This window comes from Oncorhynchus gorbuscha, linkage group LG06 (genome assembly GCF_021184085.1).
Source record: "Oncorhynchus gorbuscha isolate QuinsamMale2020 ecotype Even-year linkage group LG06, OgorEven_v1.0, whole genome shotgun sequence".
Taxonomy (NCBI): domain Eukaryota; kingdom Metazoa; phylum Chordata; class Actinopteri; order Salmoniformes; family Salmonidae; genus Oncorhynchus; species Oncorhynchus gorbuscha.
In genome coordinates this window covers 15,292,750-15,310,436 of record NC_060178.1, presented here as the reverse complement: position 1 = coordinate 15,310,436, position 17,687 = coordinate 15,292,750, and the positions used below count along the sequence as shown (strand labels likewise).

Sequence of the window (17,687 nt, the reverse complement as noted above, 5' to 3'; positions counted from 1 at the left end):
CTTCCACAACCACTACCACTCCACTACCACTACCACTACCACTCCACTACCACTACCGCTCCACTACCACAACCACTACCGCTCCACTACCACAACCACTAGGACTACCAACACCCCTACCACTACCGCTCCACTACCACTTATCACAACCACAAGCGCTTCACCTACCACAACCACTACCACTACCGTTCCACTACCACTAATACAACCACAACCACTACCGCTCATCCTCCGTTTCAACCACTATAACAACCACTGCCACTAGCGCTCCACTACTACAACCGCTCCCAGTACCACAACCACTACCACAACTCCACTACCACCACCATTCCACTACGACAAACATTACCACAACCGCTACCACCACAACCATTACTGCTCAACTTCACCAACAACAACCACAACCGCTCCCACTGCCACAAACACTACCACTACACAACCTCCACCGCTCCACTATCACCACCAATCCACCACAATAAACATTACAACTACCACAACTGCTCCACTACCACTATCACAACTACAACCACTCCACAACCACCACCAAAACCACAACCACTACGACAACCACTCCACTCCACTACAACTACACCACTACCACAACCACCACCACTATCACTTTACTACAACTACAAGCACTACCACAATCACAACCACTCCACTACCACAAAGACTACAGCTCAACTACCACAACCACTACTGCTCCTCTACCACTTCCAAACCACTACCACAACCACTACCGTTTCCAACACCACTACCACAACCACTACCACTCAACTACCACAACCAATACCACAGCCGCTCCACTACCACTACCACAATTACTACTGCTTCACTACCACCACCACAACTGCTACAACTACCAGTACATCAATCCCTGCCACCACCACATCCGCTCCACTACCACAACAACAACATCTTCACTCCCACCACCACAACTGCTACAACTACCACTATATCAATCCCTGCCACCACCACATCCGCTCCACTACCACAACGACAACATCTTCACTCCCACCACCACAACTGCTACAACTACCACTACATCAATCCCTGCCACCACCATATCCGCTCCACTACCACAACTACAACATCTTCACTCCCACCACCACTACTGCTACAACTACCACTACTGCTCCACTACCACAACCTCTACTGCTCCATTATCACAACAACTACCACAACCACTACTGCTACTACAACCACTCCCACAATCCCTAAACCACAACCACAACTGCTCCGCTACCACAACCACGACCACAACCACTACCACATCCATTACCTATTACAACCACCACTACCGCTCCAATACCACTACCACAACCACTACCACCAATGCTGCTCCACTACCACCACCACTACAACTACCACTTCCACTACCACTACCACAACAACCAATGCTCCACTACCAAAAGCACTATTGCTCCACAACCACTCCACTACAGATCCACACATCTGGACCTCATTGGTATGATCTGAGCATGTTTGGGATTTGCTGACCCCTACAGTCAAGGGGAAGTTGTTCCTTCCAATTTTGCAGTGTCAATAATGACATAATCTTTCACACTGAGCGGTTTCCGTGGAAACAGCTTGACTGGGCCAACCCCAGGTGGGCAAAGTGTTAACACAGGGAGGAAGGAAGTAGGAGCTGTTGGCAAAAATAAGTTTCAAACTTCAAAGGTACACAAGGAGAAAATACACTTAATCTAACCCTAATAGGATTACCAGGCTTTAGAAATGATTTCTTAAAGACATTTTGTTATTTTTTACATGGGTGTTAGTGGTACTGCTGTATAAAATATATGGTAGTTCAAACGAGGTGGTTCTGGAGACTAAATTCCATTTTCCATGATATTATGTAAATGGGTTCCTAATCCATGACAGTTTATCCCTGCCAATGAGGTCAGAAACTCAGCCCCTTTTGAAAGTTTGCCATCATTTTAACCAGCCTGGCAGCGAGAACATGTTTCCAGTTACTATCTGTATTTATCCTGTGGGAGTTTATTTTTCACTGTGTAATACTCATTAGCGACTTTTAACATGAGGAGATACGCTGTTCCTCCGAGGCCCTCGGGTCTGGAGAGAAGCCTCAGGAGTCCTGCAGTTATGTTCCAGGTGTAGATAATTGATTGTGAGCCCAGTTGATTAGAGCCAGCTAGCTCAGCGATGCGGGGCAGGGACTTCTAGATTACCCACTTTTAATCAGGCAAGTGGCAGGGGGGGTCTATGATGAGATGAGCGAAAAAATGCTACAGTATGTCGGCCTGTCTCCACAGTGTTTCTGAAGTCGTGTTTGTATTTATGATGCATTATAATGAGTGCTACATTTATTCTGAATAGAGTGGTAAGGAGGAGGAGGAGCACCGTGGACCCCAGAAGTAATTTTGCAATTCATTGCAGCCATTGCGATCAGTTTTCTTGTGTCAATTAAGTCGTGACATTCCTGGATTACCCATTATATCAATGAAGTCAAATTTAATCAAACAATGTGATAGTCAGTTGAAAAAATGTTAACTTTTTATGGCTGCAGGGGCAGTATTGAGTAGCTTGGATGTAAGGTGCCCATATCAGTCCAGAGGCACCAGAGATACTCAGTCCAGCGCTGTCAGAGCCTTCCTCTCCAGCGTTGCCGGAGCTTCCCGTCTGCCCAGCGTTGCCGGAGCTTCCCGTCTGCCCAGAGTTGCCGGAGCTTCCCGTCTGCCCAGCGTTGCCGGAGCCTCCCGTCTGCCCAGTGTTGCCAGAGCTTCCCGTCTGCCCAGCGCCGCCTGAGCCACCCGTCTGCCCAGCGCCATCTGAGCTTCCCGTCTGCCCAGCGCCATCTGAGCTTCCCGTCTGCCCAGCGCAGCCTGTGCCGCCAGTCTGCAAGGGGCCGCCAGTGCCGCCAGTCTGCCAGGGGCCGCCAGTGCCGCCAGTCAGCCAGGGGCCGCCAGTGCCGCCATTTAGCCAGGGGCCGCCAGTGCCGCCAGTCAGCCAGGGGCCTGCAAGTGCCGTCAGTCAGCCAGGGGCCGCCAGTCAGCCAGGGGCCGCCAGTGCCGCCAGTCAGCCAGGGACCGCCAGTCAGCCAGGGGCCGCCAGTGCCGCCAGTCAGCCAGGGGCCGCCAGTGCCGCGAGTCAGCCAGGGGCCGCCAGAGCCCCTCAGCCCAGAGCCGCCAGAGCCCCTCAGCCAAGAGCCCCTGCCTCTCAGCCAAGAGCCCCTGCCCCTCAGCCAAGAGCTTCCGCCCCTCTCTCCAGAGCTTCCGCTCCTCTGTCCAGAGCTTCCGCCCCTCTGTCCCGAGCTGCCCTTCAGTCCAGTGGGGTCATTTAGAGGGGTCACCGTGGTTAGGAGTCCACGGAAGCAGACAATAAGGCGGACTAAGACAATGGTGAAGTGGGGTCCGCGTCCCGCGCTAGAGCCGCCACCGCGGACAGACGCCCACCCAGACCCACCCCTATAGGTTAAGGTTTTGCGGTCGGAGTCCGCACCTTTGGGGGGGGGGGGGTACTGTCACGTTCTGACCTTTATTTCCTTTGTTTTGTATTTATTTAGTATGGTCAGGGCGTGAGTTGGGTGGGCAGTCTATGTTTGTTTTTCTATGTTTTGGGGTATTTCTATGTTTCGGCCTAGTATAGTTCTCAATCAGAGGCAGGTGTCATTAGTTGTCTCTGATTGAGAATCATACTTAGGTAGCCTGGGTTTCACTGTGTGTTTGTGGGTGATTGTTCCTGTCTCTGTGTTTGCACCAGATAGGACTGTTTTAGGTTTTCTCACGTTTATTGTTTTCTTAGTTTATTCATGTAGAGTTTTCTTCATTATAAATTAAAACATGAATAACCACAACACTGCATTTTGGTCCACCTCGCCTTCACCAAAGGAAAACCCTTACATCGTCACAGTCCCCAAGTCCAGAACATACTATGGGAGGCACACATTACTACAAAGAGCCATGCCAGCAGTAGAATCAGATTTAAAAAACAGGTAAAGATACACCGTATGGAACAACGGGGACTGTGAAGAGACACACACAAAGGTACAGACACATGTATATGCATACGTTGTGATATTGTTGTATGGTGGTATTAAACATTTTGTATTGTATATACAGTTGAAGTCGGAAGTTTACATACACCTTAGCCAAATACATTTAAACTCAGTTTTTCACAATTCCTGACATTTAATCCTAGTAAAAATGTCCTGTCTCATGTCAGGTAGGATCACCAATTTATTGTAAGAATGTGAAATGTCAGAATAATAGTAGAGAGAATAATTTATTTCAGTTTTTATTTCTTTCATCACATTCCCAGTGGGTCAGAAGTTTACATACTCTCAATTAGTATTTGGTAGCATTGTCTTTAAATTGTTTAACTTTAAATTGTCAACTTAGTGTATATAAACTCCTGACCCACTGGAATTGTAATACAGTGAATAAGTGAAATAATCTGTCTGTGAACAATTGTTGGAAAAATGACTTGTGTCATGGGCAAAGTAGATGTCCTAACCGACTTGCCAAAACTATAGTTTGTTAAAGAAGTCATTTGTGGAGTGGTTGCAAAATGTGTTTTAATGACTCCAACCTAAGTGTATGTAAACTTCAGACTTCAACTGTATGTAGTAGTGTAATAATGTTATATAATGTTGTCACGTTCTGACCTTAGTTCCTTTGTTTTATCTTTGTTTTAGTATGGTCAGAGCGTGAGCTGGGGTGGGCAGTCTATGTTCTTTTTTCTATGATTTGGGAGTTTGGCCTGGTATGGTTCTCAATCAGAGGCAGCTGTCAACCGTTGTCCCTGACTGAGAACCATACTTAGGTAGCCTGGTTGTCCCTGACTGAGAACCATACTTTGGTAGCCTGGTTGTCCCTGACTGAGAACCATACTTTGGTAGCCTGGTTGTCCCTGACTGAGAACCATACTTAGGTAGCCTGTTTTCTCACGTTTCAGTTGTGGGTGTCTATTTTCTGTTTTGTGTCTGCACCAGACAGAACTGTTTCGGTTTCATTTCGTTCTCGTTTTATTCTTTAGTGTTCTGAGTTATAATAAATATCATGAACACTTACCACGCTGCACATTGGTCCTCCGATCCTTCCTACTACTCCTCCACGTCAGAGGAGGAAGACAACCGTTACAGATGTACTATTTTATCTGTTGATTCATATGTAATGTAAGTGCTTTAATATGTTTGGACCCCAGGAAAGTAGCTGCAGCCTTGGCAGCATCTAATGGGGATCCCTAATAAATACAAATACAAAAATACAAATACATATCTGGCTGGTAAAATCACTACATGTCCCATCGAACCAAGCAGGGAGAGGCTGCCTCTTGTCACCGTTCCAAGACCAGTCGGAAGCTTTCAGCTAACCCACGTCAATGACGCCAATGGATCTCAAAACTGAACTTAACGCAATGATATTCTTTGTCAAACCATATTTCTATATTTCAAACCAGACATGACTATTCAACAAAACAATAAATCAATACATACTTTTCAAGTTTCTTTCTAGCTAATTTCTTAGTTACATTGTTGTATAACAAGCAAAGGAGTACTGAAGTTGAGGGTGCAGTATTTATGAAGTTTGGAAATGAGGACAAAAACTAGCATAGTTCAGCTAGCCAGCTAGTTTAGCCAGGGAAAACGAGCTCGGGACAGGATATAGCTGGTTGTACATGCACACTAGGCTAATTCAGGAGACAGATTGTAGTTTTTATGCCATAATATAACGAGCTTGTTTTATTAAACAATTCAGAGACTGAAACAAATAAAATAGATGACTAACATTTAAGGAGAGCAAATCGATATACAATCCTGAAATCAGATGTAACTGTGAATAGTAAAACAAAGCTTAAAAGGATATTTGAGTAAACCCTGAATACTGAACATGTATGGTGAATTCACTTCAGGACTGTCACGCCTTGGTCATTGTATTTTGTGTTTTTGTTATATGTTTGGGTAGGCCAGGGTGTGACATGGGTTTATATGTTGTATTCGTATTGGGGTTTGTATTATTTGGGATTGCGGCTGATTAGGGGTGTGTCTAGTTAGGCTTGGCTGCCTGAGGCGATTCTCAATCACAGTCAGGTGCTTGTCGTTGTCTCTGATTGAGAACCGTATTTAGACAGCCTGACTTTCGCTGTGTATTTGGTGGGTGTTTGTTCCTGTCTCTGTGTAGTGTTCACCAGATAGGCTGTAATAGGTTTCACGTTCCGTTTGTTGTTTTTGTATTTATTCAGTTATTTCATGTACCGCGATACTTTCATTAAAGTCATGAGTAACCTACACGCTGCATTTCGGTCTGACTCTCTTCTTACAACAGACTAACGTCGTTACAAGGACAGACTCCTCCTCACCACTCTATTCTGTCTGAGGATAAAGGAGAAGCAATTACTAGTATTTGAAGGCATAGTAAACTAGACCCTATCTGAAACAAAATGGACATACATTCAATAATTGATCAACATTTGCTATTGCTAAACAAGAAAGCTTCCTGTATATAACACGTACTGAGCTCCCAAGACTCCATTGTCCATCTCTACTGTATTTCTCTGCAGCTCACAGTGAGTGCAGGCCAACATGCTCTTTAACCTGGCAGTTAACACATCGAAATACGGCACTGTTTGTCCGAAAGTCTATCCCAATGCCACAGTATGGGTATCTGTCCCTGTTTTCATGAAGATCAGGCTCCGGAGGGGTTGAGAGTGACACTGCTCCTGGGATCCTCCTCTGGTCTAGTTATTAGACTTGCTCCCCATAGACCATCAGTCAACAGGGTGGCCAGTCCTCTTCTGGTACTCTTCTCTCCGTTCATACTGTATATGAATTAAACATGGAGTATTCAGACTTTACTCAGTACTTTGTTGAAGCACCTTTGGCAGCAATTACAGCATCAAGTCTTCTTGGGTATGACGATATAAGCTTGGCACACCTGTATTTGGGAAGTAAGATATCCCAGCAAGATATCCCCTTCAACACCAAGAACAGCAAAAGGCATCCAACCCACCGGCACCTCATCCTCATGCTGTGAATCTCAGGTCATAAACGGTTAATCACAGACGATACCATATACAGTTAATCACAGACGACACAAAATACTGTAAATCACAGACGATACAATATATGGTTAATCAAAGACGATACAATATACGATAAATCACAGATGAATTAACTTGCAGAGCTATGAATGTCATATCTCTAAATGATGCCATTTACATGTGTTGAAAGGAGAAGAACAACGTTTAAAAAAACACATTCATTATAGAGAACAATATACACAGGGAGGTACTGCTGCTCTTCCCTGCTGTTCAAGAGACCGTCTCCATGCACCTCGTCATTATTAATCCACACCTTTAAAGGAAATATTGCAGCCATTTCTCATGATTACTGTTGCTTGCTTACACCATTTACATAGAGATTACATTGCTTCGGCAAGGACACCTGGCTGAGCAGGCATTACAGTGATGGTGTGCAGGGGGTTGCTGTGATGGACTGGGTCACCACACTTAGTGCATGCCAATCAAGCTAACACGCTTTGATAAATAGATGCACATCATCACTTGTTTATTCGGGCTCACAATTCACTTGGAATTATTTACAGTTTTGTAGGCTCGCTCAGCATTTTACCGCCTAAGAGAAAAAGATGGGTATCACATGCAATTGAATGTAGGAAGTTAGCAGAATGTCTATTAGTGGTGAATTAGCCCACAGCGTATTATCATCAATTATTTTTGGGTGCTTAGCCAGGAGTGAAATGAGATTGCTATGCTTACTTCTATTGGTGCAAGAGCTATAGGTGTCATTGTAAAGCTGGTATTGATGTTTTTCTGTTATATGGTGATGGTTTAGTTGCTAGTTGGAGGCTTGTTAAACCCTGTATTTATTTGGGATTAACCCAAACCCGCTCTAGGGCTGCAGCTGGAAGTCTGGATCTGTTGACAGACCCAAAGGGAGACTCTCATACAGGAAAGTCCCTCCAACCTATTTCAGGGCTAACAAAACACAGGAGATACAATCTTAGGAAAAAGGGTTCCAAAAGGGTTCTTTGGCTGTCCCCATAGGAGAACCCTTTTTGGTTCCAGGTAGAACCCTTTTTTGGTTCCAAGTAGAACCCTCTGTAGAGGGTTCTGTATGGAACGAGCACCACTTGTTTTCCACTCTTCCTTTCTGCCCTGGACTCTCCTGAATGTTCAGCACAGGACAGGATAGGCAGCCTGATGTGAGACCAGAGGATGTCAACTGCTACCTTAAAGTCAGCATTCCACCCTACACTATGCACTACAGAGTGGTATGTCCATTCTACTTATTACATTTCTGCCTGCGCTGTATAACACAGTGGTTGTCCAATCGTTCCATGTATTTTATTTATTCTAGAGCTAACGCACTTGATTCAACTTGTCAACTAGTGAATCAGGTAGTTCAGGGCTACAGCAAAATCTTTAAATATCTGGGGTCCCCGAGGAGAGGTTTGAGAACCACTGGTGTAACATTACTCTGCACTCAGTATCTGTGAACTCAGCATCTGATTCTGACCCAAGAAAACAGGTGGGTGGACTCTCAAGCCAATCGATGACTCTAATTGATCCATTAAGTGCCACGGAGAGCTGAACCGCGGCCCTCAAGGATTAGGTTGGTGCTCCCCTGCTCCCATGCTAGCCAGAGATACAGCTCATTTATAATAGGCCCGGGCTAATGCGCACACACTCTGTTAATCTCACACATACATGTTACAGCTGATTAATTTATATTCAGCAATTACAATATAATTAATGTGCGGCCTTTTGTCCACCCTGATGAAAGCTGCCATAATACTTTAATCATAGGGCTTGGAGAGAACTGAGTTTGATTATGAAACAGACCCTAGAAAAATACATCTGTGAACTTAAGGGTGATTATGCTGAGAATCAATGACATTACCTATCTCTATATTCATTTATCAACACAATACAAATGTTCACAGACCACTTTGAAATGTTCCACCCCCTTCCCATACCCTCTGATGCATCAATAAAATTGTGGAGCAATCAATTATTCTGGTGCGTAATGTAACCAAGTTTTAATAATTGCTAGTTGTAAATACATTTTGATTGGTGAATGGGGAGAAGCCATACCCTAATGCCTTAGCAGTCTCTCCAAGCAAAGAACAAGCAAGACTAAAAGAGAATCAGAGATGCTCTCTGTGTTTTTTGTCTTAGACTGTCCCCTGGTAGTCTATTTTGACATTCAGCGACTTGACATGTGAACCTTCAAGGTATCCCCTGCTGTTGAGACAGCAAATGCTGAGGTGCACTCAGCCAAACTAGGCAAGACAGTGTTTGAGTCAAACATTGGGGCAATGCATGCAGGCAGAGCGTAAAACGCTGACCAACAGTACACATCTCCCAAACAAGGGAATACACCTTCCTTTCAGCACAATTCAAGTTTCACAGTACATTTTAGATTTTTCTCATACATCCCAAATCAAGCAGTTGTTCTTAGTAGAATAAAACTGTTGCTGTATATTGGCAGGGAAAGATACTTTTGGATTCAATTGCATTTGTTTATCCTTCAGCATAGCGTCACAAAAACATCCCAAAATTATCAGCTATATCTAGCTGGATAAATAAAATATATTCCTCAGCGTTTCAGTAAAAGCCTGTGAGTAGCCATGTTGTGCCAGTAAAAAGAGCCCCATCACACCTACCAGACTCTCTGGAGATCTGGACAAAAGCCTCCACGCCACTTTCGCCGTAATTCCCCTCCGAGGCCAGGGTCGACACATAGTTCCAGCCCATCGCCGTGACGATGTCCAGCATGGCCTGAGCTTGGTAGGAGTCCGGTGGCACCACACGGGAGAAGAAGTCGTAACGTGTGTTGTCACTCAGCTCGGGTGCCGTGGATGCATAGCTGATCTGAGGAATCTATGGAGACAAGGAAACCCTAGTGTAAGCCAAGTGTTTAATGCCAAACGAGTAATTGTTTAATTCCACAACGGAATATGCTCCCCAGACATCTACTATATGTTACACATAGGGATATTAACGAGAGGACATATCAATGTGACTTTGTCAGAACCTTTCTGAACCACCTGACTTGAAACTTTATTTCTTCATGTTTAGGAGTCTTTTATCCCAAAATAACTTCAATACCAGAATTCCACAATGTCCTTGCTTTGTTTCTTGTCAACTGGATACAGTGTAAATGGAGAAGAGAGAGGGAACTGTAAGGTATTAGACAGACAGACAACACACAGACAGAAAACACACAGACAGATAGACATAGCCTGTTAGACAAGGAGAGAAGGTTGGATAATGGTCCTTTAGAGAGCGATTGAAGGCCTGATTGATTTCACTTCAGTCAAAGGCCAGGGTGTGCGGGCAGGCCTTACAGGCTCGTCTCATTGGCATTCAAAGAGAGGGGGAATGGAAGAAAGAAAGACAGGCAAAGGCCTGCCAGCAATACAAATGCCACTCACTGGCTGGCAGCTTGAGCCGATCTCAGCTCATTCACAGACAGCTACAAATTAAACCGGCTGTAAATACAAATGCATCTGGTGGGTTTGACATAATTGCAATCACCTGTGATATGCCAACGTTCTGTCAGTCCCAGGTTAACCCTTGAACATTGGGATTGACTTGATCCATTTTGTTAGATTTTTTTCCCACACGCTGTGATTTCAGAGCCATACGATAACAAGAGCTAAGCGAGTACCAGAGGCAACAAGTGATTAATTATCACCATTGATTCATTTCTGCCATTAAGTGATTAATATCTGGGTTGAAACAAAGGCCATTTTTCTTGCCTTTGGTCACTATGTGAACAAGTTTTCCAGGGGCCAAAGCGTCTGCTTGTGCTTGTCTTTATTTTCCCATTACAACTTCATTTAAAAAGCGGGAACATGGAGCTGAAGTTTACAAACTGTGGCTTCAGAGAACAAACTCTGAAGAGAACAAACTCTGCCTTTTGTACACCATTTAGATTTATAGGGGTCATCTCAGGGTAAAGCATTTTTGCAACCTCTGAATTGTGTTATAGTGAGATAAATCATATTGACCCCTTGATATAGATCTCATCTTTCCTAACATGGAGATGTACTCTCTCTCTCTCTCTCTCTCTCTCTCTCTCTCTCTCTCTCTCTCTCTCTCTCTCTCTCTCACTCTCACTCACTCACTCACTCACTCACTCTCACTCTCACTCACTCACTCTCACTCACTCCACTCCACTCTCTCACCACCACTCACTCACTCACTCCACTCACTCTCTCACTCACTCACTCACACACACACACACACACACACACACACACACACACAAGATATTATCTTAATTCACTGCAAACTTCCATAAAGTTTAGCCACTGAATGACATGAATAATGCAAAAGGTAACTACAATAAAGGAAAACAAATAAAGAAACCAAAACAGGTTGAGATAATGTTCACTACGGTGCAATGAGCTCAGATGCTGAACTGTACTGAACAAAAATAGAAACGCAACATGCAACAATGTCAACCATATAACTGAGTTACAGTTCATATAAGGAAATCAGTCCATTTAAATAAATTCATTAGGCCCTAATCTGTGGATTTGACATGACGAAGCCAGGCCCAGCCAACCAGAATGAGTTTTTCCCCACAAAAGGGCTTTAATACAGACAGTGTTATTTTTGTTCAGTATATTTACAAACACAATGGTTATGAGAATAGTTCACATTACAATAATGTCAATACATCTTCCTAAATCAACAAAGATCAACAGAGGTACACTGACACACAGACATATATTATTGATTGCTTTAACCAATCAAAGTACATTGTTTTACATTTTTTTGTGTAGGTTTGGGAATGTTGATGCTTAGTTGTCTGCACCTTTAGGTGGCTCTGACATGTTGACCAGACCAAATGCGCACGTTGATTTTGTCCACCCGCACCAGACGCGATCAGGACACCCAGGTTGAAATATCAAAACAAACTCAGAACCAATTATATTAATTTGGGCACAGGTTGAAAAGCATTAAACATTTATGGCAATTTAGCTAGCTTTCTTGCTGTTGCTAGCTAATTTGTCCAGGATATAAACATTTGGTTGTTATTTTACCTGAAATGCACAAGGTCCTCTACTCCGACAACTAATCCACAGATAAAACAGTAAACCAAATGAGTTTTTAGTCTCCTTCCTTCAGGCTCCTTCTTATTTTGGACTTTATATGATGGTTGGCAACCAACTTTAGGTGCATTAATGCAACCAACTGGAGTGTGGACCTCAGTTCATCTTTCAATCACCCACGCTCTCAAAAACCACAGAGAACATGGCATGTGGGTATATGCTTCTAAAAACTTACGAGGAGATTGGAGAGGCCGGACATGCAGCGCGTTGAGCGTCCTAAATAGAACCAATTTCTATTTTAGCGCCTGGCCACGCAGACCCACGCTGATGAGCGCAAGCAGATGATTGAATAACATGTACAGTATGCGATGTGTTCGGTCTGGTCATCATGTGAGAGTCATAATGATGTCACTTGGGAAATTACAATCACATGCAGAACACTTTATCCTCTTACATTATACGAACCACATTCTCAAAGCTGAAATGAAAGAAATGTCCATTCCGCTGGAAGCCTATGGAGAGTTGTTGGCACAAGTAGATGGGGAGAATGCCACTTTAATTAGTGGTCTAATTCAGGGATATTGTAGATCAGCATATCTTCATATCTTCATCTCAAAACCCACCAACACACTAAGCCTTCCTTTTGATTATCATCCTCCCCACCATCCTCATCCCCACAATCCTCATCATCCTCACCATCATCATCCTCATCAGCATCATTATCATTCCCTCCTCATCATTATTATCATCATCCTCATCATCACCGTCATATTGTAGTGTTCCTAGTATATTATCACGAGTCCCAGACCTCTGGGTATTACAAAACGCAAACATGACGAGAGTACTTCCAGGGGTGATGTTTTGAGGCTGTGAAGACCAGGGTGGTTCTGGGTCAGTGTGCGCTAAGTTTTATATGGCCGTGATTGCAGAGTCAGACTAATGCATTTGGGGCTTCGGGGCACCTACCTCCAGGGGGGGCCACCTTTCTTTTTAAGAAAACAGCTAACTTCCTGCATTTCAACACATTTTGCCATGGATCAAAAATAAAAAGTTGTTGATTTATAGCTCATCTCGTGCTATCCTCACATTTTGCTCAGAGGATGAGAGAAAATTTGTCAGTTTTAAAGCTTATTTCCTGCAATTCTGCACATTTTTTCTTATGCCGTTTTCATATGCTATCCAGGGGGCCCCCAACCCAAACGTGCCCGTTCAGTAATCCGGCCCTGCGTGATTGACTCTGTAGAGCAGAAGGCTGAAGCACTTGACACTGGGCTGGATCTGTGGCGTGTATTTACAGCGCTGCTAAGAGCACCAGTGATAAATCATGCTCTAATTCTCCACTGCTACTGTGGACATCCACATGGCTCCATTATAGGGAGAGAGGAACAAGGGAGTGGGGAAGATGGAAGAAATGGCGATAGAGGGATAGAGAAATCTTTCTCAAAGGGGATGGGAGAATATGAAAAAAAGAAAAAAGGTGAGAGAGAGAGAGAGAGAGAGAGAGACAGAGACAGAGACAGAGGCAGAGGCAGGGAGAAAGGGAGTGAGGGGATAAAGAATAGAGCGAGCGATCGAGAACAGTTTTGAAATGTGACTTGAGGGCTCACCAGATGTACTCCCACGTACCGTAGCCCAAAGAAAGTGATGAGACTCATCAAGTACTTAGAGGCATCGGAGGGAGAGAATTCCTCCATCATACACATCTGCAGCACACAAACACACTCTGCTGCTTCAGCCTATCTAGGTGACCATAAGGCAGGACAACGCATCACAACTGCTGTAACAGTTCTCAGTTTTACACAAACAAAATGCGTGTGGTCATGAACTGTTATGATATACTATGACAGACCTTATGTCATCTGTATGTCAGAAATGTAAGTCCTTATCCATCCACACAACAGTATGCTGTGAGATATCGGCATGTGGCTCCTTCCACGGTGGGCCACTTTAGCAGCTAATGGAGCTGTCACACCTAGAGGGACAGTATTGGCCTGATATATGGTGGCCTGACAATAGTCATTAACCTCAACACCGACCTTTATTTAAAACAATCTAGCAAACAGCAGGCCAAGTGTCTCAATTAATGGTGTAAACAGAGACAGATGTGTGTGTGTGTGTGTGTGTGTGTGTGTGTGTGTGTGTGTGTGTGTGTGTGTGTGTGTGTGTGTGTGTGTGTGTGTGTGTGTGTGTGTGTGTGTGTGTGTGTGTGTGTGTGTGTGTGTGTGTGTGTGTGTGTGTGTGTGTGTGTGTGTGTGTGTGTGTGTGTGTGTGCGTATCAACATATTCATTACCATTATTTTTCTTTCACACACACACACTCATGCAGGCACACACACACACACACACACACACACACACACACACACACACACACACACACACACACACACACACACACACACACACACACACACACACACACACACACACACACACAGACAAAATCCCCACTGTCCGCACCATTCATTTCCATATTGATAGTGGCTCCTCTCTGACCAGGGATGATAATTGATTGAGAGAAAGATTGAGGGAGAAAAGCTAATTCGACATGACAGGACAGCCAGGTCTCGTCTCACTATGCCCCCCCCTCCCTGAATTTAGCCCTCCATGTTGTCTCCATGGCTACATCCCTCTTGCAGGTTGGAATTTATTGGGATGGCTCATGTACTGGAGGTAGCCCTGCAGAGTGTTCACTAGCTGACACAGTTACAGAGTCATAAAATGAGATTTTAAGCATTTCGCTAATGCTTAACCATAACCTTAAATTAAGACCTAAAGCTCATGTCTGTTTTCATGAATTTTGACAATATAACCAATTTGGACTTTGCAGCTGGCCCATCTAGCCGAAATTACTCAGTGCTGCCTCCAGGGCAAGATTCATGACAATAAACGTCAACCTCCGTCCCTCTATCTCCTTCTTCTCTCTCTTGTTTTCTCCACTATCACTGTTTAATGGTTTTGGGAGGTTTTCTGACAAGCTCTCTCCACCCAAAAAGATGCTGGCCACAGGAACATCCATGGGTGACATTATCTGATGTGACTTTATCATTCCTGCCCTCCTACAGTAGTTGACAGTGGCATCCTGGGACCAATCTGACTTCCATAATATGACAGCTTGACTGCACTGTAAGGTCACCGTTCGTCTTCGTTGTTTTGTTTTTAATGCATTTCTATGCTCACTGCTTACGTATTTTTTTAAGGGCACTTGTGTGTGTGTGTGTGTGTGTGTGTGTGTGTGTGTGTGTGTGTGTGTGTGTGTGTGTGTGTGTGTGTGTGTGTGTGTGTGTGTGTGTGTGTGTGTGTGTGTGTGTGTGTGTGTGTGTGTGTGTGTGTGTGTGACTCTTATGGGAGTTTCTGGAGCGGCGTCTAAGACAGCGTTTTCCACCACCTTCTACAAAACACCAAATGATGGAATTTCTCGTGGAGGAATGGTGTCGCATCCCTCCAATAGATTTCAAGACACTTGTAGAGTCTATGCCAAGGCACAGTGAAGCTGTTCTGGTGGCTCAACACCCTTTGCCAGATTACATTTAACATTACATTACATACCTGTACATTTAGGCAAGACCCCAGAGTCGATGTCCGCACCCCTTCAAAATCGAATTAGCATAATTTTTAATTTGTATTTATTTATTTAACCAGGCAAGTCAGTTAAGAACAAATTCTTATTTTCAATGACAGCCTAGGAACAGCGGGTTAACTGCCTGTTCAGGAGCAGAACAACAGATTTGTACCTTGTCGGCTTAGGGATTTGAACTTGCAACCTTCCAGTTACTAGTCCAACACTCTAACCACTAGGCTACCCTGCCTAGGGTAGTTAATACAAAATTACCTATAACAATTGTTCTGTTCAAGCTAGACATATTTATTGCATGGACTGCGTCTCAATCAGGATCGAGGGAAAAATGAACAGAACAAAGTACAGAGAGATCCTTGATGAAAACTTGCTCCAGAGCGCTCAGGACCTCAGACTGGGACAATGATTCACCTTCCAACAGGACAACAACCCTAAGCACACAGCCAAGACAATGCAGGAGTGGCTTAGGGACAAGTCTCTGAATGTCCTTGAGTGGCCCAGCCAGAGCCTGGACATGAACCCGATCGAACATCTCTGGAGAGACCTGAAAATAGCAGTGCAGTGTCACTCCCCATCCAACCTGACAGAGCTTGAGAGGATCTGCAGAGAAAAATGGGAGAAACTCCCGAAATACAGGTGTACCAAGCTTGTAGCGTCATCCCCAAGAAAATCAAGGCTGTAATCGCTGCCAAAAGTTCTTCAACAAAGTACTGAGTAAAGGGTCTGAATACTTATGTACTTACACTTAAATTTTATATTTCACTGATGTAAATGTCAAATTTCAGAGTTTTATTTTGAATACTTCTCCACAAATTTTTTGTTGACAAACTGTAGTTTTGGCAAATCGGTTAGGACATCTTCTTTGTGCATTATACAAGTAATTTTTCCAACAATTGTTAATTAACAGACAGATTATTTCACGTATAATTCACTGTATCACAATTCCAGTGGGTCAGAAGTTTACATTCACTAAGTTGAATGTGCCTTTAAACAGCTTGGAAAGTTACAGAAAATGATGTCAAGGCTTTAGAAGCTTCTGATTGGCTAATTGACATAATTTGAGTCAATTGGAGTTGTACCTGTGGATGTATTTCAAGGTCTACCTTCAAACTCAGTGCCTCTTTGCTTGACATCATGGTAAAATCAAAAGCAATCAGGCAAGAAATGGTAGACCTCCACAAGTCTGGTTCATCTTTGGGAGCAATTTCCAAATGCCTGAAGGTACCACGTTCATCTGCACAAACAATAGTACGCAAGTATAAACACTATGGGACCACGGAGCTACATTATTACGTTTGACCCAAGTTAAACAATTTAAAGGCAATGCTACCAAATACCAATTGAGAGTATGTAAACTTCTGACCCACTGAGAATGTGATGAAAGAAATAAAAGCTGAAATAAATCATTCTCTCTGCTATTATTCTGACATTTCACATCTTAAAATAAAGTGATGATCCTACCTGACCTTAGACAGCAAATTTTTACGATGATTAAATGTCAGGAATTGTGAAAAACTGAGTTTAAATGTATTTTGCTAAGGTGTATGTAAACTTCCGACTTCAGCTGTATTATCAAGGTAAGCTGTCCCCAATGTGAACTGGTTCTACCCTCCGGTAATCCACTACTCTGTTTTTCTGCTTTATTCCAACTGATATATCTGATGTTGACAGTATTTCAGACGCATGTAGACTATACGACTTAAAAACCAGGATTACGTACTGTAAGAAACCACTTAATTTCTATTTTCTAATGAAGAAATATATGCACTCTAACCTACACTGAGTGTACAAAATATTAGGAATACATGCTCTTTTCATGACAGACTGACCAGGTGAATCCAGGTGAAAGCTATGATCCCTTCTTGATGTCACCTGTTAAATCCACTTCATTCAGTGTAGATTAAGGGGAGGAGACAGGTTAGAGAGCGATTTTTTAAGCCTTGAGACAATTGAGACATGGATTGTGTATGTGTGCAATTCATTGGGTGAATAGGCAAGAAAAAAGTGCATTTGAACGGGGAATGGTAGTAGGCCCCAGGCGCACCAGTTTGAGTGTGTCAAGA

At 43.7% G+C, this 17,687-nt stretch overlaps 1 protein-coding gene across 1 annotated transcript in view; it reads right to left on the bottom strand.

Moving 5' to 3' along the window:
• Positions 1-17,687, bottom strand: part of LOC124037023 (metabotropic glutamate receptor 8-like) — a 202,594-nt gene that overhangs the window by 108,658 nt on the left and 76,249 nt on the right. Inside the window, exon 3 of the mRNA XM_046351643.1 lies at positions 9,648-9,864. Coding sequence (XP_046207599.1) covers positions 9,648-9,864 — 217 coding nt within the window. The remainder of the gene's footprint in view (positions 1-9,647; positions 9,865-17,687) is intronic.